Below are 26,423 nucleotides of genomic sequence, written 5' to 3' on the forward strand. Positions count from 1 at the left end.
TACTAATAGCATAAATGCCTCCTACTGAAAGGGCAAATTTGTTCATCAATACTAGAGTATTTAATCATTCAAAGTGAGATGAATGAAATATACTAATATAGCCACTCAGAATTTTATCACAAGTCAACTTGTGCAATAACCATTAAAATTTTGAAGTCTACAACCAGCCAAGAACAGTTTTATAGAATCACCTCCACCACTATTGCAAATATTTGCATAAGCAGTAGCCTCTGAGCACCCAGTTCTGTTCTTCAAGCAGCAGTGTGTAACACAGCACTGAGGAAAAAGGAGGCAGATCCTGCAACAGTCTTCATCTTGCTGATGTCCTCTGTTTCTTAATGCACTTGTTTGGGTATAGCAAGGAGTCTGTGTGACTACTTTCAACAAACAAGTGTTCCAGAGTCACTAATAGAATACCCAGCTAGTCAGTGGGGAATAGCCATGGCTCTACTCCACAGCATTATTTATTATCCACTGATCCAGCCTTTCAGCTCCAACTGTTTGGGCCCAGATCCCAATCAACTGGGTTTCTTTCAGAGGAATCACCTCTGAACAAGTTTACATGACACAGACTCCAGCAGCTGCTTTTCAACCTGCCTCTATACCAACAGGACAACTCAAATGTCAAGAACTACCTAAGACCTCTCCACCTGGCAATGCTGTGACGTCTTTTTTCACTTTACTTATGTAAAAAGGGAGAAAACAATAAGGTAAAACTTCAATGAATGTCAGGTTCTCAATGCAAAATCCTGACAGCATTAAAAACCTTGACATGGTAAAACAAAGTCTCTGCCAAGCAATTAAGATCACAGAGGATAAGGAGATGACAAGAATTAAACTCATTAATTAACTACATAAAGCAGCAGATAACAAGACTGGAGACCTTCTCCAATTGCTGCAGCACAGTCCCTCCTACCATCTCCTGCCCCACTCTTCACACAGGAGCATGACCACCTTCTTCTTCTTACTGACCTTACTGAGAGCAGCTCACAGCTTCAGTCATCTATCCCTTGACTTTTAATACCTTCTCTAACAGCTTTATCAAACAGCAGCAAAAAAGTGCATAAAAATTAAGAACAGATAAGAATGGTTTCTTTCAGATTATTGTGGTTCCTGACCCAGAGCTGAAGGCTTCTTCACCAAGAAACTGAGAAAAGATGCCAGATGCATGAGCAGAGGAGAAGAAAAATAGAGTTAGTGTCCAGGAAATAATGAGAAATACCATAAAAGTGTCACTATTTCTTCAGTTCAGCAAACTGCCATTAACATGTAGTGGTCTGAGCATTATGTGAAAACCAGAAGTGACTACAGATGTGCAAGAAAGAATCAATTTTCTTGAAATATTTTCAGAAGGATTTTACAGAGAAATACTGAAAACATTTTCTCTATTCTCAAAAATCAATGAAGAAGTATTTCCTAAAGTAAGATTTCAGATAAAGGCATGAAGTAAGAAGCAAACACACTGGTCACAGTTAAACAAATAGTAAAACAAATTCTTTGCATGACTTTCAATTAGTATATAGCATTTGTGTTTAACAGAACAATGTTATTTAAGATTTAAAGAGCACTGACTGCTCTTTTTTTAAAAAAAAAGGATTAAAAAGACTACAAAAAAACCCCACCTTTCACCTAATATGCAAATTGCCTGGAAACATTTTTCTAATAAGCTTTAAAAACTAAATGCAAAGATCTATGCCATATTGAACTTTCTCAGCTCACAGGTGATTTTGGAAAACTACATATACACATATACTTATAAACATCCTTTTGTTGTATATTTACATGCCATTATGGATATAGCAATCAAAATCTTTTAAATAAATGTTAAAGTGTGTCTGATTCACCTCAAGGTACACACTGGTAGATGATTTCACTGCAGTTTGCTTCTCTGTTGCAAGTATGCAAGTACCCAACACCAAAATGGACACACACTCTCCAGAAAACTTTTCAAAGACCAACACAGATCTGTAAGCTCAGGAGAACACACAAACTTTCTTGATTATCCACAGAAAGAAAAACCCTAATCACTGCATTACTATCGCAGTTTGGAGCAGTAAGACATGAAATTTTGATTTACCAGAATTCTACAAAACAGTTTAAAAACCTCAAAACTTCTTCAAGTGTTGCTGTAGGAAGCACTGAGTACACACATTTAAGTCAGTCTCTTTTGCTCCCCACTGCTCCTTATGCATTGCTCTGAACTGCATGGCACAGAAGGGAGGAAAAGGCAACCATCATTCACCTCCTTCACCTTGATGATCTTTCTTACTGCAAATATATTTAACCATGCTTTGGTTACAGACTGAAAGTTCTACTGCAGTATTCGTGTAAACACTAGCATTGGGGGAAAAAAATAAAAATCCTTTAAGTGATTACAATTTTAGACTTTGACAAAGACACTCTAATAGTAACATAATTTAGCTTTTGTTCAGCACTGAATTGGTCAGGCCATTGGACTAGAAGATTGCAGTAGGTCCCTTCCAACTGAAAATAGTCTATTCTATTCTAGTTTGTTACTTACAGTGCCTTTTGGATGTTAAACACTTCCAAATCCTCACATGCAGAACAGTAGTTTGAAAAACAATAGCAGTTGCCAGCTGAATACAGAAAGGTACAGGTCACAAACTATTAAAAAAATTTAAGTCCCATCCCAAAAGCACAATTTTACAGTCATATAATAGTTGAAGTTGGAAAACTGTTGCAAGAGAAAGTTAAATGATATCCAGAGTGCACAGCTGAAAAACCATGTAAAGAAAAAAAAAAAAAAAGACTGCAAAAGTTCTGTTTAATAGATAAAATTTCAGCTGTTCCTTTTATATTATCCCCTTGTGTCTGATATCGTAGCCTATTAATATCTTAACTGTATCAAATAAAATGCTACAAGCCCTTCCACTAAAAAGTATTATAAGAAAATCATACTGAACGCTAAATATTTGTTTCCTTTTAGTCTGACTCATTTTTAGATTGTTATTTCATGATTATAGTTTACACTGGTGTTTGTGCTTTTGCTGCCAAGCGTTCCCTGTTTTCTCTGTAGCCTCCAAATGCTCCAAGGTACTTCTACAGACAACATCTCCTTCCAAACGTAGTTTTTAATGCCTCCCCACAGAGGCATCCTCAGAATCAATGCATCTCACATGTGTGTATCCTAAAATCTGATATGCTCATTCAATGCTCAGATATGCTTGTTGAAATTGAGTGGAAACACCCAACCATGAAACTCCAGAATAAATTCTGGATACACAAATCAATGGAGATGACTAAGAAAAGGCAAAATTATTATTTTGCAGGAATCAATCCCAATGTCTCCTAATTTCTCAGTCCTGGTCTAAAAAAAACCCCAAACACCACAAAAAAAAAAAAAAAAAAAAAAAAAAAAAAAAAAAAAAAAAAAAAAAAAAAAAAAATTGTTTTATGTAAAAATACATAATAAATCTTTCTATGCCAGTTTTAATCAAAATGCCATTTACCCAAAAGCCTTCCCAAATTTTACAACTGTCTTAGTTTGATAAAACATGCTGCCTTCCTTCCCTTTTGTAACTTAGATCTCTGTACAAAATATTAAACCCAAAAGCAACAAAAGCGCAGATAAAAATTTCTTACTTTGAGCAACATTTTTTATTGTTCTCTTGCCAAAAGGATGTCACCAGTCTCTCCATCTTTGCATGGTCTTTTCTCTGAACAAACTCCATCTCTCTGAAGACTGCTGAAAAATGAAGCATTGCTCTGCAGCTTTCAATGGCTGCTGCCATTTCAGCACACATCCCCATCTCCACTTGCTAAAACCCATCACCAAGGTTCTACAAACACCTACTCAGACTCTTCCACAAATTGCCAATATCAGAGTTTGCTGATTTCTAAAGAGGCACAGAGAACAGTCAAGGCTGAGATCCGACACACACTCTCAGGCGATGCAGGGATTCATTCTTCTGCTACAGCAGTCAGCTAAACCAGAGCTACACCAACCATCCCCTTAGGGAACACGGACTGCCATCCAGCACTTGGGTTTACTTTATTCCAGTCATAAGGTGCAGAGATTAACAACACTGGTTATGTCATGAAACCATACGTTAAGTGATTTCAAAGCTAGTCCCTAAATACGGAGGGTTTACTGGAGCATTTCAGGTTGCATCTTTTTTCATATTAATTCCTGCCAGTTTTTGAGTAACAACATTCAAAATTTAGCAACTGAAATATCTGAAACATGGAATAAGGCTTGATCTTGTTGTTGTAGACCTATTTTGTTTGGCTAGTTTAATGAAAAATATAACACTGAGTCATTAAGACTATTGGGTTGGAACAGGCCACCTCAAGCAGGTGTATCACAGCACAGGAGATGGATTCTAAACCCAGTTTTGTACCTGAATTTTTCTCTTTGTACTTAAGTTGACATTTTACATATTATGAGCTTCCAATTAATTAGTGAAATATATAATTCCAGAAGAATGGAATATCAGACCCATGTGAGACACAATATACAAAGAAGAATAAACCAGATTATATTATTGCTTCTTAAATTTTATTTATTCTGGAACGATGCAAGATTCAATAAGGTTTGTTCTGGCTTTATAGTGAAGAACTCTGTATAAAGAGTTTTATTCAAACAATTTAACCTCAAAAGCACTAAAAAGATGTTGGTTCATGTGAAAATTCCAAAGAGTTTAAGATATGTCACTAACATTAGCTTCAGACTCAGACATCACTAAGTGAAATAGTTCAGGTTGAACTAATCACCTAAAAAATACATGCCCAACTCTTCTTCAGTATTTGGAGAATAAGAAAATGTTAAGATATTTATCCATGGGCGGTATGTATATCATCTTAAGTGTCCTGTGCTCTAGGTTCAAATTTTAGTTTGGTTTGTTGGGCTTTTTGTTGAGCTTTGTACCCTGCTGAACATATGATCAGCACTCAAAAAGTAAACATCAGGCAGATGGCTTGGCAGAGGCTGCTGAATATCACTTTTAATTGTTCTCCTACTTAGTAACATGGATTCATCATGGTTTGGCCAATCACTTATTTGTGAAATGCACAACACATGAATTCGGGGAAAACGCAACTCATTTAAAATTGGAAAAAGCAGCACCAATGATGGTGCCTGCAATTTATAATCGGACTCCACTGTTTTGTAGTAGTCTACTACACATTTCTCTATCTAGTCCATTAGCCTCTAAAGTCTCATTTCATTTTTAAGTGTCTGAATCAAAGGAAAAGCTTAATGACTGGATTTTTGGAGTTCAGGCTTTTCCTGCCAGAACCGATCTTTAATGGGTCAAAGCTGAATAGACAGGTAAGTTCTTTGAGAGGATAGGGTACTTATACACTAAGTGGCAACTCTGATTAAGAAAGCAGGAGTAGTTATTTTTTTGTTTTTTAAAGTACATAAAAAGAGAGAGACATCTGCAATGCAAGAAGTCAATAGCACACCCACACAGTTCTTCATTTTCCACTAAAACTCCCTGAAACACTTGTTGATGTCCTCAGCAGAATGGCTGTAATGGACTGCATTACAGTTGGCTCTGACCAACATAACTCATGAGTTTAAGGAATCAGACAAAACTTTGTTCTTAGGTAGCTCTGCTAAGATATTATTAACAGCACTGTCTGAACAGTTCACTCTCTGAAAGGTATTCCGAAATGTCATTGTATTATTTAATCTTTAAAATATTGTCTATGGTTAGGGCTAATTAGAAGATACAACCTCTAGGCTCAGTGGTGAATAGTGATCCCTTAGATTTCCATTACCTCATAGCAGGGAGGAAACAAAAAAATACATAAAACCCCACACTCTTAGTACAAGGGTACAGTACTTAAGTGATTTAGAAAAGAAGGCTGAAAAAAGTGGTCTACACCTACTTAAAATAAATTCTAACAGTAGATCCTTAAAAAAAATTATATGAACCACTTTTCCTTCTTCCAGTTTCTTTCTATATTGAAAAAAAATAGAAATATTCTTCCTAGTAATCAAACTCTCCCTGCTCTATTTTAAATAAAAATGAAAAATAGAGAAATCATTTAAAAGACTTGTTTAAAAAATCAAGGTATTTCATATTTGGAATATTTGGAAACACAGAAGAATCCCTATATTTTTGATAAATATTCTGCCTACCACTCAAAGAAAAAAAAAATTAAAAGGTGTGCTAGCAAGAGTACTATGGTTTTAACACCATTCTCTTGGTTATTAAAAAGGAAATTTCTGTTTAAAAACTTCTCAAAACATTCAGTTTTCCATATAGTCACACACTTAGAGCATACTAAAAACTGGTTGGGCTGAGCACTTGGAGATTTTATGGAGAAATTTAAAAAAAGCAACATGCAATGTAAGTGCAAGTTAGAAGTAAGTCAGTTAAAGTGTAAGGTAGAAAGTGCTGCTACACATCTGGCATTAGCACAAGGCATCTGATTTGGATCAGGGCTCTGAGCACTGCAGGGGAAGTGAAGGATTCAGCTTTCTGGTCCAAATGCTGGACATTGTACCCCTCAAAAAAATGCAACTAATCTGCTCAAGAAGGGCACAACAGCCTGAAAGCTCCTGGAACATTTATTTTTAGGTCACAGTAGCAGCTACCAGAGAAAGCTGGGGGGCAGGCAGAGGTATGTGCTCAAGAATCTTGCTGACAGTATGAAGACCATATGGCTCCATATTTGCCATGTGCCAAAGACTAGTCTAAATCAATCAGACTGTAACAGAGAAGTGTGGGGATCCAGATGTTTTAATTCACTCAAGACAGCAAATCTCTTCCATTTAAAATAGCATGCCTTCTTCCCACAAGCTGCTGGAAGGACTTCAGATATTTACCCCCTTGATCAGCATGGTTAAAGAAACAAATGCAAGATTGAGAGACTGTACTTGGAAACAGATGGGCAAGTTCTGAGCCTCTGGGTCTCTCAAACTTTGGATGCTCCAAACAGGATAAAGGGAAAAAAACCTCATTTTCTTTATCAACCCATATCAGGACCTCTCTCGCATTAGGTGACCCCTTCCAGACACAGAGAATCATAATTTATCCAATTTTAAAGTTGTTAAACCATTTAATAGGCGTTTGGAAAGCAGTGATCTTCAAATAAGGTTTCCATACTTAAAAAACAAGTAGAAATCTGCAGGATGTCAACAGTTCTGAAATTTTTTTCTGTCATTTCTCCCATTCCCTCTCTATTTCCCAATCTTGCTACTTGAAAGACAAATATTTTCCTCAAAGAAAAAAAAAATATGCAAAACATATACTGTAAATAACATGCATAAACTTTATATGTAAATAGAATTCTATGTAAATAAACATAGCAGCCATGACTTATTTTGTCAACAATATTTCATAAAGAAAATGCCTTCCAAAATCATTTGAAGAAAGAAACAGTGTTGAGTCATTCTGCACTCCTTTCCTGTGGCAGCTGTGATTCAATCAAGTTGGGTCTACATACAAAGTTGTAAAATTACATTGCATTTGCAATTCCAAACAAGACATATATTTACCAAAATGTCTGTGTGTTAGTAACAAATGCACTTTGCTTAGTATATTTGATTTTACTAAGTATAGTCTTTGTTGGTGGTTTGAAGTGACCACATCTGCTCTTGCCAATTTGAAAATTACTTTTTCCATAACAGTATATTTTAAATGCTGCTGAATTTTTCATTTTGCAGAGAAGTTACCAAATAAATTCTTTTAACATGATCACTTCTATTTTCAAAGCTTATGGAAAACACCGTGCTTCTTACTACTCTTATTCCAAAGTACTAAGGAGGAACATCCTCCCATTCAACACACCTCTATATTTCACAGCTTCTTAAAAACTGGGTTATTAATTTTTTAAGTGAAGCCTTGAATAATTACTTCATTTAGAGCATTTCAGCACTGGCAGACACTAAAGGCTTTTTTTCATTCAGCCTCCAGTTATAGAGAACAGTGATTACCTACTCCTTATAAATATAACTAGCTGATTAAGAAAAAGAAGAGATCAAAGCTCTTGGAGCACATATCCTTGGGATTGCAACAATCAGTTTGGTGACTTAAGAAGATAAAACACTGCATTCGCACAACACATGTAAGCTGTCAACTCCTCTAACTGTGAAGTTGTCTCAACCACAATAAAGAGCAACCTTCATGAAAGCCAGAAGAAGGCTCTTTTCACTTTCTGAAAATGCCAAGAGCTTCTGGGGTGCCAGCAGCATGTGCTGTGAGAGACATGGCTCCCTTGCACATCCTTCAGTTCTAAGCAACAAACTCAGCATGGTCTCAGACTTTATCAGAGCTTCCCATAGCTGGGCTTACCATCAATTATTCCCACTAGTCTTGATCATATGAGCCTCAAAGGGTTAGTTCTCCCTGATACATCCTAAAGTCTTCTCTGAAACTTCTGGCCTTTTCTGCTCTCTATGTAATTGACAAGGCTAAAGAAAGTCATTGGAGAATGCCTTTCCTTCTCTCAGATTTCTATAGTTCACCAGGTTAGGGTACCCAGCTCCACAGCAGCCATCAAGTCTACCAGATCTGTAAGACAGACTTGGACCAAGACCAAGGCAATGGTACACAACCTACAGCCCAACTGTCATGGAGATCTGGCTTATCAATAGATGAAAAAGCAGCCCAAGACCATTCCCAGAAAGATCCAAGAGAAGGATTTTCACACAAAACCTTGCACGTCCAGCAATAAAGATACATTTCTATGACTTTGTCTTCCCTAACATAAATAGACACCGACATGTAAATATGTGTGTATGCAATTATTTGGAAAATTCCTAAACAAAACACTCCCTTACATATGCCCTTCTCTTCCTGGGAAGGGGATGAAAGCAACAGCATTTGACAGATAGTAGACAAGTTGTTTAATGCATTCCTGAAAGTGTTTAATGAACACCTCCTCACATGAACAAAAATTTCCTCTAAACTTACTACCTCAGCTATATACAAAACTGCATTGCTCCAGCTGCTGAGCAAGATGGAAGGATGCTTAAGTCTTGTTGTTTCGCAAGGTTTACCTTAAAAGTTTAAAGAAACCCAAAAATACTCATGGGAAGGAAGAGAAAGATGACATGCAGCAAAGTCAAGCTCAAACAGGGCATCTAGGAAGATGCTAAGCTCAAACTTGCCAAATTTCTGACACATTATACCTCAGGGGTGAGATCAGACACTTTCTGAAGGAGATGGGTGTGAGCAGGCCTTCAGATGATGCCGAGGGAATCTGCGGCCCATGGAAGCAACGCCATTTACGGGATCTTGCAGGTTCTTACATTAGTCAGCTCTTCCACAGGTTAAGCAAAATCCTTCCTACCTAACAGCACTTCTGAGTCACCAATTCAGCAACTGCCTAACTCTGCAGACCCAGTACAGTTACCATAGTTCTGCTCCAGTATTGTTTCCCCTCATTTACCTATCAGAGTTCACGACAGTGTGCATAGATGATCTAATTTGACAGTTCAGTTATCCCTATTCCTACATGCCCTCCATTTCTTCCACACTTCCCATTTATGAGCAAGCACTGAAAGTACTTCTGTGGAAATTTGAGATTGGTGCTTTGTACTCTTTAATTGTAAAGTTTCCTATTTTTCTTACACATTCTATTTCAGTCTCTCCTGCTTCTACAGTGATCCATCTGTTGTAGAGATCCTCCCCAGTCAGAGCAAAAGAGAAGTATTTCCTGGGAGAGCAGGTGTTATGCACATTCACGTGCATGCAAGATCCTGAAGCCTCTTCCATCATGCCTAACCTAAGTCGCCTAAACAAAAACCCAGCATGGTAGAAGTAGCATAAAAAACAAGGTTGAAGATGATTTTTACCACTTCCACTTCACATATTCTCTTACTTCTTTCACACTGGGTCACATTTCAGAAATCATCTCACACTGTTACTTCTGCCCCATCTGCCTTGTGCCATTCCAGCTACCACAACATCATTCTTCTTTGCTTACTGGGAGCACCTTGCTGACCAAGACGTATGGCTCAATCTGAAGAGACTTCTGAAAAGGACAACACTGCCTTATCTGTCGAATATACCAATTCTGCAAATAAATTACTTGGAGAGTTCATCTGGTGGTCATATTCCAACTACGTTTGGCATTTCCGTTCATTTTTTAGATAAAAGCACTGTGAGCACACATTTTTACAAAAACTACACAGCATTATACTTGCACATGGGCCTGGTTTCTCTCTGAGTACAAGACCAAATACAGATGGGAAACCCTCCTACAGGCTTGGGCCTCTCTAAAGCTGCATTCACAGCAAGTTTTCAGTTTATGTGTCAGATTAAAAGACCTCACCTCTTGGAAAACAAGACATTTTAGAATTTTTTTCATTATGCTGTGCTACATAAGTATCAAAAAAGTATCAAATAGTATTTTGCCTGTTTATGGATGTAAGACTTCATTCAATCAACTAAGAAATCAAATAGTGAATTTCTGTTCATAAATTCTTGTCCTTCACTATTTACTCTATTACACAAATTTCATCACTTCTTAAATATCATTTGGTTTTATTTCTGCCTGTTCTTTAGGACACAAAGCATTTTGTGAAGTCTTAGTAAGACTAATATAGTTCACCACGAAAAACGTCATAATGCTTGTGGTCACAAAGATAAAAGTCTCATTTTTCTTTTTAAAACACAGACAGTGAATTTCTAGAATCTTAAGTGCTTTTCGGAAGCAACATAACCTGTTTCTCTGAACATAATATTTGTATTTTAGTTCAGTGAATTGAGAGGAATGCAGGCACCTCTCAAGACCTGTAGCAAATCCAGCCAAATTTAGGCTAGTGGTCTGTGTACTGAGGCAATGAATTACAAAATTCAGGCGTTCTAGGATAAACCATGGTCTAGAACACCTTCTAGAACAGACAGTACCTTGAACACGAAGTTACTCCACCTACAAGAGATCCAACCTTAATGGCCTTTTGAGAGTGGGAACCAGCAGCAGTAACCACCTTTCAGGTAATACTCACAGCTTGAATTAAAATACAGAGGAGAAAAACCCTAACTTATTGGTATTTATTCCACCAGGGAACCTCATCTTCCACGTTTAGAAAAGTGTCCTAGCTAGAGGATTTCCTGGCTTAACAGCATTTGCTACCTTCCCTCTCAAAGTCAAGGCACGAGGAAGATAGAAATGCAAGTATCATTAAACAAAGTGTCATGTAAGACACAAGACTGTGAAAGAAAGAGGGAAATTCCTACCTGGAAAAGGGCAGGACCAGTATTGCAGATATAGCTCCCTGGGACTAATGTCCATTTCACACTAGATTACCATTGGATAATCCTGACTCTCTAGAGACCTGCTGGCACCAAGCTCTGTTTGAGGAGGATGGGTGGATGCTGGTCTAACACTGGAGAGCCTCTGCCTCAGTAACAAGGGCAAGCACCTGCAGAAGTAAATTCAATCCTTTTCTGGAAGAGACCACAACCCGGATCTCTTGCTTTTTGGAGAAGCACTAAGGGTTTCTGTTAAGTAAAAAAGCCAGTGGGAGCAGCAGCTCCAATTCAACTGAAGTTATGCAGACCTGGTCACACTCAAATTAAAAAATTCTTCAGATAGATGAAAGATTTCAGGTGTCCAAAAACCTGTATTTCAGCAGGTAAGTGAGAGGTGAAAAGATTCTACAGCTATTTTTAAGCCTGTGGCTTCATTAATTTATTATGCCAGGGATCTTTCACACTAATTAGGAGTTATCTAATGATTGCAAGTGCCAAACCTGGTTACCTGCAACATAATATTACGAATTTGTTACAGATTTAAGAGAACTTAATGCAACTAAGGCATATTTTGATGCCCTGAAAAGCTACACCACCAAAGTTAGCTGTATTAAGTTTTCTTAGCTATCACACAGATCTTACTGGCCACATCTTGTGCAGTTTTGTTTCAAAGTCATCCCAAATCTTCTGGCTCTGATCCCAGCAAGACATTTTAAGACTCACTACTTCTGCAGACATAATCTGACACTGGAGATTCTTAGCCAAATAAACATGACTAGTATCAAAGATTTTGCTTGAGCAACATAGTGAGTGTAATGACAGAAACATGCAGAAGATAAAACATCACAAGACTGACACACAGCACAGTCAGCAGTCTGGCAGTGGTTTAAAAAGTCTCTGTGTAGGCACTTAGCAGATGTAAGTTACTTCTGCCAGGATAAGCCTTAAGACTTCATCTTTATTCAAACTGGCTTTGCTGACATGTGCTTCAAAGCCATTGTGCGAATACTCTCTGAAAAAATTGGAAAGAACAAAGGGAAACATGGAATACAGGATGAAGCCTTATTTATCATCCACTTACGGAGCTCAGGCTGCATGAACAAAATACACAGTTATGATATATAAATGCATCTGTCTTATTTTTCAGATATAAAGATGCTAGACTAAAAATGTTTTCCTTTCCCTTCTCCATCATACCTGCTTAATTCATGAGAATCAACTGACTAAAATGCAGAAGGGCCAATATTCTCATATCACTTGAAAGTTAAAGAACAGAAGCCCTTTCCTTGCAGTGTAAGGAACAGAAAAACACTTGAGCATTTCAGCTGATAATGTGCTCACAGCTCCACACATGAGTATTTTGTACTTCAACCTAGCCCTTCTTTTAATTTGCATACAAAGCTTTTCATTGGTGTTTTGTTATTTGGCGAATCTACTTTGGCAACGTTAATTAAAAGTTGCTCCTTTTCCTCAAATTGATAAAATAATCTTCTTTTTAAGAAAAACACCAAATACATCAGAAATTCCATCTGGATTTCAAATTCTATCCTGTTGATGTATTTTCTGAACAACATTGAAGTGATTCAAGAGTATTCTGCAAGACGCTGTGACTTACAGAATGGAAGACAATGTGAGAAAAACAGTTATGGGGTTGTTTTTAATTCTAAAGATGTGCTTAAAAACAGAAGACAAACATACCAATTTCTGTAAAATTAGTATCATACAAACAAAAAAGCCAACTCAAAGAACTAGTTCTGAATAGCTTGGTAACCAGACATTAAGTATTGTGTTTGGAGGTCTGGCCAATGTGGTGCCATACTTACATGAAGCTAAACTGACTGCAAATTCAAATACAAGTTTTCTTCCATATGGAAAGAGCTGCTTTCAGCATTAACTGCTCAGAACTCTAAGTATGGATAAAAAAAGCAGCAGGTGAAACAATTCTGTGGATCACTAACTTTGCTAAGGATCATAGCTGTTTTATGCCGCCTTGAGGAGGTAATCAAGCATGAACAGAGATGAAAAATGAATTTATTCAGTAGGAATGATTAGCATGCAGTGAGGGGGAGGTAAAATGATGCTGAGCTATATAACTGTGAACCACTCTAAACATACTTTAATAATATAATTTTCTCCTAGAAGGAAACAGAATTCTTTGAACTAGCATAGATTAATAAACAGCCCTGTGCACTGCTCGTTGCTTGTCTCCTCTTGACAGGATTCAGAGGCAGGGTGGAAAGGAAGAAGACAGAGATCCAAAAGCTAGAGCTCAGGTGGCTTTATACCACTGCTCAAATCCAAGGGTTTCATGTTCACAGATATCAGTGCTGCATCTCATTTTATGAGATGCATTTTACAGAGTGTAAACAGTTGTAATCCTTGAAAACATGATGCAGTGTCAGTTTTAGGGAGTTAAGATTTTTGGATAAAAACTTCTGAAAGTATCAGAAAACCACGACATCTGCAGGAACCTGCTACATAGAAGTAATTCATAAGGGTTTATTCTTGATGAATAAATAATGATCATCTGGGGCTTGTAATAGGATTCCTGGAAATATCTATCCATCTATATATATATATATCTCAAAGTGTTGCTTGTGCACATCACTGTCCCAGGTCAGCTTTACACTGTATAAACAAGTAATTTTTTCACAGAAGTGCTAACCTTTAATAACGAGGGTAATGCTGTGCCTGAAACCTGTTCTTCAGCAGAACAGTGAAAATTATCAACAAGGGTCCTGTGACCATGTCCCATGAAGAGCTGCAGTTCCTTGACACAAAGGATCTGGGGCTGTCACCCTATCATTCTCAATCACCACTAACCTGCCAGAACACAGGCATCTGTTTCAGCTTTCAGGTCCTCCTGCACAAAATATGGTCCTCTGAGGGTAAAGCCCAAATAAACACGAATCTTCTTCAAATGAAGGTGTCAGAGGGCCTATGGCCTGGGCACATCAATCTCAAAAACTTCCAGCAGCTCAAGCCATTTATGTAGCACTTTTAAACTTAGAATAAATACCTCAAGAAATAAATCTGATTCCTTCCCTTGGCATTCTTCCAAATACCTTAATTATTTGGCAATGTTGCTGCATAAATAATGATGTATATAATTAAAGGCAACACTACTTATGTAATAGTACATAAGTAGGAGACTTATGTCTGCCAGCCTTGGCTCTCAATTCCATCTGCCAGGGCCACAGGACTGTGAAATCCATTTGCTGCACTAGGTTGCCCACGAGATGGTCATCTGAAATGTGCATAACTCACCATAGACAACCATGTGCAGTTAATTTTTGTTAAACATGTGACAAACCACTGAAACAAATTACCTTCTTTATTTAGCAATATGCCTTGAGAATAGATTTTCTGATTTAATGGGATAGTTCTGTCCGTTATTCCATTAGATACACATTGCTAGAAACACCTTGGGCATCTCATTGCCAAACAAATGACTTAAGCTATTAAAGGCCCTTGAAATAATATCAACTGCTTCTGTTCTTGATTATTGAAGAATGATCACATAAAATATGACTCATTAGATCAGATCACCAAAAAAGTGAAAAGCAAAAAATAAGAAGTCCCACTTCCTATCAACTTCTCACCAAAACTCATATTCCATATATCTGCCAACATTTTTGAAATAGTTACACCACCCTGATTATTTCCTTACAGCAAAAGTTTTCAGAATGATCTTTCACAACAAACCACATCAGAGCTGGCAGGGCATCCCATTGCAAGAAGATATTGATACCTATTCATGGGCAATGAAAAATTCCATGTTCTGACTCCAGCTGCTTCCTGTATCTAGCATGGAGGAATATTTACTTCTTTTCTCCTCCTCTTTTTTATTTTGGTCTAATAAATTCTGAAACACTGAAACATATACTAGAAATTCTGGCCTAACCCAAAATATTTTTAAACGCTTGCCTGAATACAAAAGTTATATACAAAGCTTCTGCATATTAATATGGTGTTCCATTCAGAGCTGTATGAATACTTATGCTAGATTGGATCTTTAACATCACATAGAACTGAAATCTGTTTCAGTATGATTTTACGCAGCCAGAATTTTTCAACAGGTAAAAATCAAGCATCAATTATGGTGACATTTTGAGATATAACCTCATATTTAGTAAGTGCTGGTTTGTGACTTTATTCTTCCTTCTTCCAAAAACACTTTGTCTTAAAAAACAAGGCACTATAAAAGCACATTAAATTAAAGCAGGGAGTGCTGAGCGAATGCATGAAGATACATAGCTGGTCAGTCTGTAAAAAGCCCCCAAAACACAATGTGTTAAGTGAAATAGTAATGTCAGAAGAAAATAGATCTTTACAGCATAAGACTGCTGTTCAAAAAAAAAAAAAAAAAAAAAAAAAAAAAAAAAAAAAAAAGAAGCATGTGAAAGCTTTTTGTATACCTTAGGGAAATAAGAGGTATTGTGCAAATTCAGCTCTGCTTAGCCCACTTGGTGTCTCCTAGAAATGCATCTTTCTGCCAGCAAGAGCATAAGCTTTATCCTTCCAAGAAAACATATTCATTTGATTTCACACACTGCTCTAAGCTCCCAGCATTAAGAGCAATGCCAGCATTCAAACACTCTTAGCTTAAGCTTTTAGTCCTTAATAGGGCTATAACACAAGAAACCAGCAGCAGAATTCTGCATTTGTCTTCCAGTCTACTTGTTTCATGTGTCTTTGTTCAAACACCCATTCCACTGGCAAGTTCACACCATGCTTCTAAGCCTCCCCTAACCTTGCAAAGCTGAAGTGCTGTGGCCTAAACAACGCCAGCAGCTAGTATTGTATGCTGTCACTGCGAGCTGTGTCAGAGCTGAGATGGGAAATGCCATCCTGGCAGCACCCTAAGGAGCCTATTTCAGCCATCACTGGAAACTGCTCCTTGGATATTTCTTACAGGGCTAATTACAGGTGCTCATGTTGGCTAGACATCAACCCATTCTTCCAACTGATTTAACTGATTTCTTTTATTATTTATAGTTATTTTATGAAAAAAATGCATACAATGCAGGAAGAAACTGAAAATTCTATGTTAGCCTATTACATGACCATCAAAGTGCTGTAGTGATGCAGGTGAGAAGAGCAGATGATCTCCTTCTGATCATACAGCAGAGAGTACTTCTATAATTGCTTAAGAAGTTTCACAGCAGTGCATACCAAGCCATCCTCTCTGCCTCATCCCAGAGTCATGAAAGTAACAGTCCCTACACAGGACAAAATCAGTTTCTCTAAACCTGAGAATTTTCAGTCATTCATTTGTCTTCTTTCTCAATTAATGAAAAGAAACACAGAATGCTTCTATTACTATTACTTGCTATTTAGGTGTTGACACTTTTGCTTCACCTAGATCAGCTTAATCCCAATACCAGTAAATTCACTACTTGTTGGAAAAATCCATCTTCTGTCTTTAATTCTAATATATGTTCAAGCTGGAAGTTCAGTGTACAAGAATCACGTTCAGACACAGCAAAACTAGAAAATTAAAACATACTTAGGGTGAAAACCATCAAATCCTTTCTTAATCTGATAATATGACAGACTAATCCATTGGTGTGCATTCTTTCTTACCTCAATAATCTTGTCATGAATTTGCAGGCCTTCTGCTTTGTCTGCAGGTCCATTTTCCAAAATCTTTGACACATAAATTCCCTCAGCAGATTCCTCCTGATTGTTCTGTACCAGGCAATAGAGAAGTTGCAGAAAGGGCCACATTAGTACAAAAACTGAGATGCTACTAAAATCAGCAGCAATAAAAAAATGTAAATCCACCTGAAATATGTAGCTCATTTTTCTAGCAAAGAATTAAGCTCCTTGGGATTTTTTTAGCTTGTTTAACACAAAGTAGTTATTAATCAAAAGGACAGAATTAATGAACTATTCCAGCAATTTTTATAAGATTATCCATTTACTTCCGGTTATTTTAATCTAAATGAGACACAGTGTGCACCAGTAATCTGATCCCAGCTAAAATACTTGGAGCAAGCCTCAGACTTCACAGCAGCCAGTGACTAGCACATGAATGCACAGTGGAAGACACTCATAAAAATGGATGCTCAAGTGTTTCTCTCAGAGGGAAAAAGGTTCCTGGAGTACCGCTGCTTGCAAACTGCCTTACTGCATTTGAAAATAAAGCTCCATGGAACAAAGTAACATTAGTTAGCTGGCATGTAACAGTGAGAGGATTTGGTTGGAACTCATGGATGAGGCTGGTTAGCCTCATAAATCCTATTCACATGGGAGATTGAAAACTTGCTCAACTGTGAAATCCATACAGATGAGCTGTAGACAAAAAGTGAATCCATCTCTCATTGATCTCTATACAATGCTAAGTACAACTCACATAAGGTCAAATTTAAAACAGACAAATTATCTACCACAGCTGCAACAATATAACTTATGTTGTTGTACATGCTGAAATTACTTTATCTCATGATAGTTAAGAGTAGTTTTAAATAATTATTAATAATGAACTAATGTCAAGCAGACACTGCCAACTTACTGGGTTTTAAGTATTTATACAAATAATAACCTAGCTAGTAATAACTGAAGGAATGGTTTTCCAGCTGATTTATGCTTTTGATTGCAGCTTATATGATGCTTATTTTCATTCTGTGACTGGTGACTCCCTGACTAACAGCACAGTTCATATGTGCACAGTTTTCTAGTCTAGGTCTTATACACTTCTGGGGAAAATGCTTTACAACTTTTCCTATTTAGAAAAACTCTAATGGCATATGTAAAACATACTTTACATAATGTGGCAACAGTCCTATGGAGACTTGACCTAGGTAGATTTAAGGTCAATAAATATTTGTTCAACACAATATTAGTCAGGCTATGTTTTCATAAACTCCTTTTTTTTCCCTTTTCACAGAGACTCATACATGTCAGATAAAAAGCAAAAGGGAAACACAGTAACAGTTCTAGCAATATTTTGAAATTACGAACAAATAGACTTCCACTGACTTCCCATCTGAGTAGTTAGACATGAAAAAGCATAATGGCCATTAGTGAAAATACAGAGGGACATGGTTTGGTTTTAACCTGAGGAAACACAAACCTAGATTATAACACCTTCACTCACATAAAACTATTTCCTTCCATCAGAAATTTCATTGGCTTTTTCCAAAGCAATGTATACCTGTTAAAAAAAAGGGTATTTCAGTCTGGCTTGTGGTCCCCATCAGTTGCATGTGCTGGTACCCACCACTCCTGACAGGAAAACATAGCAAGGTATACTGAGCTCCAGCACTCACAGCCCAGGGGCTGTGCAGCAACTGTGCCTGCAGCACACCTCCCTCCAGCCTGGCTTTGGCGTGGTGTCCTCAGGGGAAACAGTCCTCCCAGCCAGACAGAGCTGGGGCCCATCAAAGCAGCTTTGCTCCCTCAGAATAATGAATCACCCCTCAGAAACATACTTATGAGAAACAAGTTCCTTTCTGACAAAATAAGAGATGATCCTATGATGAGTTATTCCTTTCAGCTCCTCCTTCCTTCAGGTAGGAGGTAAACAGTGGGGATGCCTATTATGGACTGAAAATAAACACAGCCAACAGAAAGTATGTATCTACGTCACCCAAGACGCCAAGAGTCACCTGCTTTCCAATGGAAAAAAGTTGCATTGTATTTACAAAACACAAATAATGTGATGAAGAACACATCCCCAAGCACACGACGAATATAGAGACATCAATGTTCTGCTCTTCTGCAAGAGCCAATGTTTCAACCAAGGGCACTTTTTCCCTGGACTGCCTGAATGTACAGAGCACCTTCATGAACTCTTTTTGTCTTTTTAACAACTCCTGTTCCATTATTTCAGCTTCCAAGCAGAACTTTGTGTTTTCAACATTTGAGTCAAATCAAGCATTTTTTCCTGTTCTATCCTCAGCTCCAGATACACCGAGTCTCATGCTGACACCTGGGAAATGCCAATCAAATACCTGTGGTAAATAGGTTTGTCAAAATAAGAACAAAACACAAGGGAATTTCCAAACTGAACTTTCAAGACTCAAAACCATCTGAGACCCATCCCTGCCTCACAACCTCACCAATTCATCTCCAAATAAGAGTGTTAATAGAAATTAATTTCCTTTTCTCCATTTGGCAGTTTTCTCAACACACAGTGTTGAGACCTTAATATATTTATAATTCACTCCTTAAAATTGCAAAGTATTAAGTCAGAAAGTCTGACAGTCTGTGATACATATCACTGTTGCAGTATGCACTGTCAACATCTACGTCCTTTAAAGAAGCTCAGTTGCCATCCCAAGAAAATTGAACACATGCTCCCTTTTCCCTGCAGTTCTCCTACAGATGTAAATAAAAGACCTCACAATGCAATCCAAACTAAAGTTTGATTGAATTTTGTTACTGCTATTCTCCAAATATGAATATAATCATGGCATGTGTATTTTAACTCGTAGCCACCTGTTGTTTCATCCTTCCACTAGAAAAATCTAAGTAACTCTTGCTTTGGATTTACAGTCCCACATCTGATAACCACTGGTCTTCATATTTACCCACAGGGAACAGTAATTCTGCAGCACAGACAGTGGACTAATGGGAACAGACTCTTTGGCACCACTAAATATAGCTTTAGAGCAGAAGATTTCCAAACTAATATACAGGGTCCTACTCCCCTCCTCAACTTCAGTTCTCCCACTTAACAAGGCTACAATTCTCCCACTTAACAAGAACCTGATCAGTACCTAATTATTACCAACCCTTTTTAATCAACTATTAATTTTCCAGTTTAACAGGTTTCTTTACCCTTCATATGCAATGACAGTCCTGATTAATGCTTTTGGGAAGATGAAGTTAAAAAAAAAAAAAAAAAAGCAAGCATATTCATGTGTATATTCTAAGTGGGGGCTAGTGATCCTTATACATATTCTATGGTTTGCAATGAACTTTCTAAGCCTAGACTGATGAGATTAAGACACAGCACTGGTGAAAACCGTTTCAGTTCATAAAGAAAAATTGAAAGCAGGCATGTGAGAACAGGACATGTGCTTAAACTATCTGAGCAACAGAAGCAAATCTTCTCTCCTGTAAATGAAATTAAAAGGCAAGCTGTTTTACAAAATTCCAAAGGCTTAATCCTGCAACAATGACTTTTACAAGTAGTCCCAGGGATTTTCATGGAACAATTTGCCTGAATACATATTACTCACGTGGGAACTGAGTGTAAACCAGCCTAAAGTTTTAAAGCAAAAACACTATGAACACTCTTGAAAAAAATAAGAATAATACAATCCTCATGAGATAACGTCTTCCAAACAATGACTCCAGTTATACCTGATAATAAATAGTTCTTCTATCTGAAGAATAGATTCCATACCTACTGTCCTCAAAAGTTACTCTTAATTAACAGTGTATACAGTAGAAGTAGATATGGACAAAATCACCTACAGTTACTTTTCTCATTACCTGATTGGGTCGTCCTCCTATAATATTGAATCCCAAAGTATCATTTTCTCTGTGTAGCATGATCATTAATGGTTTGCGTTCTCCTCCCTAAGAAGCAAGAGATTAAATATTGTTAAAGAACACAGTCTCAATAAGAAGTTAATAAATGAAAACATTATTGCACATAAGATTTTTAGCTGGAGAATATATAAGATAAGGCTTGAAGGAAAATTAGACTGAAAAGACTTGGCACTGGAAAAAAAATACAAAGGAAAAGTCATGATTCACTGAAAAGTTAGCAGGTAACACCTGCTTATCTCCAGTTATCTTCAGCTCAACAGAAAAAAAGACAGGATTTTGGTGTGAGGAATGCTTGGCACCACTGAAAAAGTCAGAGCTCCAAATGTCTGGATGTCTCTATAAACAGAAAATCCCTATAAGTGTTAACATTCCAAACATTGATCATACAGACTAAAATACAAAACATTACAATTTTCAGAACCCAAAGTCACAGCAGTACACATTTTAAAGCAACTTTCAGAGAACACACAGAAAATGAAAAACAGCTCTTTATCCCAAACTTTTTGTCTTCAAAAAGAAATAATCCAAAACAACATCTGTAAAAATACGGGTTTTATTCTGGAAAAAGTCTTTAAATATAAAGAGACCACTGAGAAGAATAAACGGAGTAAAAAAGGAGAAAAGAAAAATCTTGTCCTTCAGTGGACCAGGTAAATAATTAGAATTAAAAAAAAAAAAAATTGGAGGCTTTAGCACAGCAAGTTACCTTACTTTACGCTGCAACCAACATTTTATTAACTGTGTCAGTGACGTGCTTTATGCCCGAACGGTACATTTTAATTTAATTCCTTATATTTTTACTGTACTGATGGTTTTCCTCCCCAGCCCGTTTTAGTCCCGTTTTATCCCGAGCGGCAGCGCCCACAGCGACACCTGCCGGCGGCTCTGGGGAGCGGCGGGTGCCCCGCGGAGCGATGCTCCCCCTGTCCCGCACCTCGGGCAGCTCCTCACTGACCGCCCCCACCTCTCCTCCCCTCTTCAGCCACCGCTCTCCTCGCACACCCCACCCCAGCAGTCACCGCTGTCCCGCTCCACAGGACCGTACCTCATCTGCCAAGAGATGAAGCAAGTGTATGAGCACGCCTCTCAGAACCAGCCACCTAAACCTCATGGACTAGCTAACCACAGGAAACTTAAAAAAAAAACTCAAAAAATTAAGTTTTCAAACAGAGTTACTCAGTGCCACGAAGACCTGTGAGACCTGGTTTCCTGTGAACAACATCCCCCTCCCCGTTTTCCATGCAGCAGGCAGATGCCCAGCACACTACATTGCTTCAGGTGTGAGTTTCACTGCTCAGACCTTTTCCACCTGGGATTTTGCTTCCCAAGCGTCTATGTAGATTTAGGTGGAAAGAAAAATTCTTAGCATTAAAACACTTCTCACCACGGCTGCGATCAGCAATGCCCCAGCCTGCACGGTGAGCTTCCAGACAGGAATTAAAAAACAACCAGTTCCATCACAACATGTGAAGCCAGCTCAACGCAATTCTCTGCTGGTTTGTTTTGCCCAAGGAAGCGTGTCGGGCTCTGGGCAATGCCCTCAGATGTGAGGGGAGAGCGCCGCTCCGGCCCCAGCCCATCAACGGCGGGCGCTGTCATTCCATTCTACCACAGCTTTGCCGTCCTTTCGCTATCGTTTCCAAATCCTACAATAATTTTACAGTCCAGGTTTTTAAGACAACTTCTCAGCTGCTCAAATAAAAGTCAAAAGCCAGCCCCAAGCCCCCGAGCTGCCGGCAGCACCAGCGGGATCAAAATGAGCAGCAAGAGCGGCTGGGTCCCTGCGGGGCGGGGGCGGCCTGATGTGGACACCCTGACGAGAGGAACCAGGACCCGTGTGTGAGCTGCCAGCCCAGGAGCGGAGCCATCTCGCCCCCCGCCCGTTCCCCATCCTCTCCAGCCCAGGCACTGCTGGGCTCACCGCACCACGGGGCTTCGGCTACCGAAAGGCGCCCCAAGAGGGACCGGCAACAAGCGTATCCCCAGCGGGAGAGCTACCATAAATCAGTAAAAATAAAACTCTTCATCTGGCAGCAGGGTCCGGCGGCTCCATTTCCCCGAAAGAGGCGAGGGACGGGCAGGGGCGGCTCGCACGGCCCGGGGGATGCCCGGGGGATGGGGCTGTGTCCCGGACCGCTGGGGACACCGCCCCGACACTCGGCCGGCGGTCCACAAGTCGAACACGGGAAAAGCGGGCTGGAGGAGAGCACGGCTGGAGGGGCGCAGACCCATCCCTGCGGCCGCACTCACCTTGCCGGGCTGGCCGCCCGCCAGGTCCCGGGCGATGCTGCTGATGTGGCTCATGTACTGGCCGAACTTCGCCTGGTACCGCCGCGCCGTCAGCTGCACCTCGCCCTGCAGCGCCGACAGCTGCGCCAGCAGCGACTTCTCCCTCCTGCTCCAGCGCAGGGCCTCCCTCTTCAGCTCCTGACCCGGCTCCGGTTCACCGCCCCGCAGGGCCCGCAAGGAGCGGTGCCCGCCGTCCTCCCGCGGCTGCCCGGCCGAGCTGCCCGAGGGGTGCCCGGAGCGGGGCTGCGGCTCGGCGGGGCCGGGCGGCCCGAAGCGGCACGCAGCGAGGTGGGCGGGCAGCTCCCGCAGCCGCACCGTGCGGCCGCAGCCCCGCGGGCTGTAGTCGCACTTGACCCGCAGCTTCTGGACGAGGCTGCGGAGGGGCAGGACGGGCCGCAGCTCGGCGGCCGCCAGCGGGCGGCAGCGCAGGGGGCAGCGGCGGCGCCGCGCCGCCCAGGGCAGCAGGCAGCCGGCGCAGAAGACGTGCCCGCACGGGGTGGACAGCGGCTCCTCCAGCACCCGCCCGCACAGCCCGCACCGCAGCTCCGCCGCCACCGGCCCCGCGAACCGCGACGGGTCGAAGCCCATGGCGCGGCCGGGCACCGCCGAACTTTGGGCGCCGCGACCCCGGCCCGGCCCCGACGGCGCTGGAGCCGCTCCCGGCGGGCGGCGAGGGGCGGGCTGAGGAACGGGGCCGCGCCGGGGGAGGCGGGCGGCAGCGCCCAGACGGTGATCCCGGCGGCTCCCCCCGCCCTCTGGCATTAGCTCCCTCTCCGCGGCGCTACCGCCCCACGCCCGGCCCCGGCACCACCTCCGCCCTCCCGGAGCATCCTCGCTGCGCGCCGGGGCGCGGGACCGGGGTGTGGGGACGCGCCGCCGCTCGGGCCGTGCCCTCCGCCCTCCCCCGCGGGGATGGGGACACTGTCCCTGCGGGAGAGCTGTGCCCCCGGCCGCTCTCTGGGGACTGGCTCATGGTCGCCGAGGGAGCTGAAAGGCTGCGGGGCAGCGAATCGCTCGGGCTCTGACCGATGCACACTCGTGCTGGTAAATACCGCGCACGTGTGAGCAACCCTGTTCCATGTCTCTCCAAAAGGCTTCCTCCTCTCTTTTCCTCCCGTTTTGGGATATCCGTCAGGGCAAAGAATCCTAAAATCCCTAGTACTAGTGCTCTTTGTTGCCACACCATAAAGGAAATAAGTCAGGATAAGAAAATTACTTGTTGAGCTCCCTTAAACTACAACATATGCATAAACAACACTTTCATTAAAGAAAAGCTAAAACGCAGCAAGATCTGGAAAAGAGTAGTTAGGATCAATAGCCGCCTGGATCCTACCCCTTCATAGCTGCACAACCCACAACATACACTGAAACATGAAACCCCTTACACATTCCCCACATAACTTCACTATTGAAAACACAGGCCCAGATTGCTGCCCCTAGTCCTGCCCTCCCAGAGTAGAGAGGGATGGAGCTCTCTGAGGAGTTTCTTCAGAGGGCTTCTTCATGTGTGGATCAGACACCATCATTTTTGGAGAGAATGACAGGTTTGGTCTGTCCAGGCTCGATCACAGGTTGTTTCCTGAGCTGGGAACTTCTGAGGTGGAGCCAGGGTGTGTCCTCACCAGTTCTGCAATTTCTGCTTCAAACTCTGAATCTCTGGGAAGTCCATGTGGGCTTTTGAGATCCACTAATGAGTGGCTCTTTTCCACGACTAAAAAGACACCATGTGGGCAGTACAGCAGAGAGGGTTTTTTTTCTCAAAGCAAGAAGGAAAACTCTGCACCTACCTGCCACTAGAACTGAGTCTGGGATTGCAGATCTGTCATGTATACTCATGATTTACTTAACAAAAGATTGGCAATGCCTCACAGAACATCTACAGACACAAATATTACTGAGAAACACCACCAATCTACTCTTTCTGACTTGCCAAACAGAAACCCACAGTTTTTGTTGGATTACCATGGCCATGAAATAAATAAGCAAATGAAATGCAGCATCAAATAGTCTCTCGTCTTGAAGACAATGCACTATAATCCAACATTTCATTGCAGATCAAAATCACATTCTCTCAGATAAAAATGGAAATCAGACACCTTGAGTAACTAATTGTGCAATTTGTACTGGTTTTAATCCTCTAGCCATTGCTTTTAATTGCTTTGCTCATGGGGTCCAATCAGCATCATTCAGAATGTTATAGCAAATTATTTTAAAATAGCGTCCTCTTCTCCATTTTTGAATTAAAGTCTTATTTTGGCCTCATCATTTGTTTATATCCTCTTCTGTCTCCCAGTAACCCAATGTATCTCCCTGGCCTCATTATACATAGCTCTGAACTTCAGGTCCAAGCACAGGCAGTAATGTTTTCATTCATAAATTAAACTGGGCAGAGAATAGGCCCTGACACTGCCTCATGATCTGTTAAACCGGTATTGCTTCTGTCAGTCTGTTAGTGTGATGCTTGAAATGGTTTTGGCTGAGACGTGTGAGCAGCCTCCAAATGACCATTGGACACAGCGTTAGCGCTGCAGGGGCAAGGGCCACGAGATAGTTTGGGTGGCTGCCCTCTTTTGGAGATGGAGGCTTAGGGGCAAAGCTGTAAGTCCTTCTGGAGTCCCTGGCATATTTTATTCACCAGGATAAATGTAGTCGTAGGAATGAGATAGCCAAGTTTGAGCCTTGGAGCCTTTTGGCTTCTTTTAGATTAGGTGATTAATTAAACAATGGTTTAGGATTCCTGTGGTAGGCATACTTGGAAAAAAAACAACTCTGTCATTTCTGGCCCACTTTGGGCATTGGCGAAATGTCAATGCACTGGCAAAACAGTTCCAGAGAGTCATCTGGAAGGCAGTTGCCTTTTTTTTTTGCTTATGCTGGACTAAGATATTATCTTTCTTTGCCATGATGTTAGCACAGATGGAAGCACAGGCAACTGGGTTTATAGCAGAAGCAATTTTCCAGTGCAGGAACCTGTAATACAGACAAATACACTAAACTCATCTAAAGAAAACAGCTGTTTGCATACCAGACCTCCATGGAAATGGATACACATGGATAAATACATGCAAATGTTACCAATGTGCTTACAAAGGCTGATTCTTACAATTAGTCCTATTAGTTCTGATGTAATCAGGAAATGAAAAACACAATCCTCATACTGTCCTAAAATAGTCTTAAAGAGACAACATAATTATAATTTTGCTTGATCCTCCAAGGTCTCAGTGCCTACAGATCCAGGTTTCATACAGCCACTCCAGTCATGGGTTGACTGAGGTGGTCAAAGAGGGAAATGCTGATTTAAAGGGATATAGAGAGCTGAGGAGCATAGGAACAGCAGGGCTGTCATGAACACTGGGGACAGCTGTGATAGCACCACACTGGGACTGAACATGGTCATGGATCAAACGAATGTGCAGTGCCTTGTCTCTAGATCAGTCCATGTCTTCAACAGCT

General features: G+C 40.6%; 1 protein-coding gene across 2 annotated transcripts in view; it reads right to left on the reverse strand.

Moving 5' to 3' along the window:
- The window catches only part of PDZRN4 (PDZ domain containing ring finger 4), a gene marked incomplete at its 5' end in the record, with an annotated part of 231,564 nt that extends 208,006 nt beyond the window's left edge, over window positions 1-23,558 (reverse strand). The window contains 3 exons of one of the 2 annotated variants that reach the window (XM_083858913.1): window positions 16,761-16,865; window positions 20,622-20,708; window positions 22,932-23,558. In XM_083858913.1, the coding sequence (XP_083715039.1) occupies window positions 16,761-16,865; window positions 20,622-20,708; window positions 22,932-23,558 (819 nt within the window). Of the gene's footprint in view, window positions 1-16,760; window positions 16,866-20,621; window positions 20,709-21,726; window positions 21,899-22,931 lie in introns of those variants that run through there. The other variant, XM_083858914.1, reaches the window with a different exon arrangement.
- Between the last annotated feature and the right edge of the window lie 2,865 nt (window positions 23,559-26,423).

Source organism: Zosterops lateralis, assembly GCF_965231275.1.
Source record: "Zosterops lateralis genome assembly, chromosome: 4".
Taxonomy (NCBI): Eukaryota; Metazoa; Chordata; class Aves; order Passeriformes; family Zosteropidae; genus Zosterops; species Zosterops lateralis.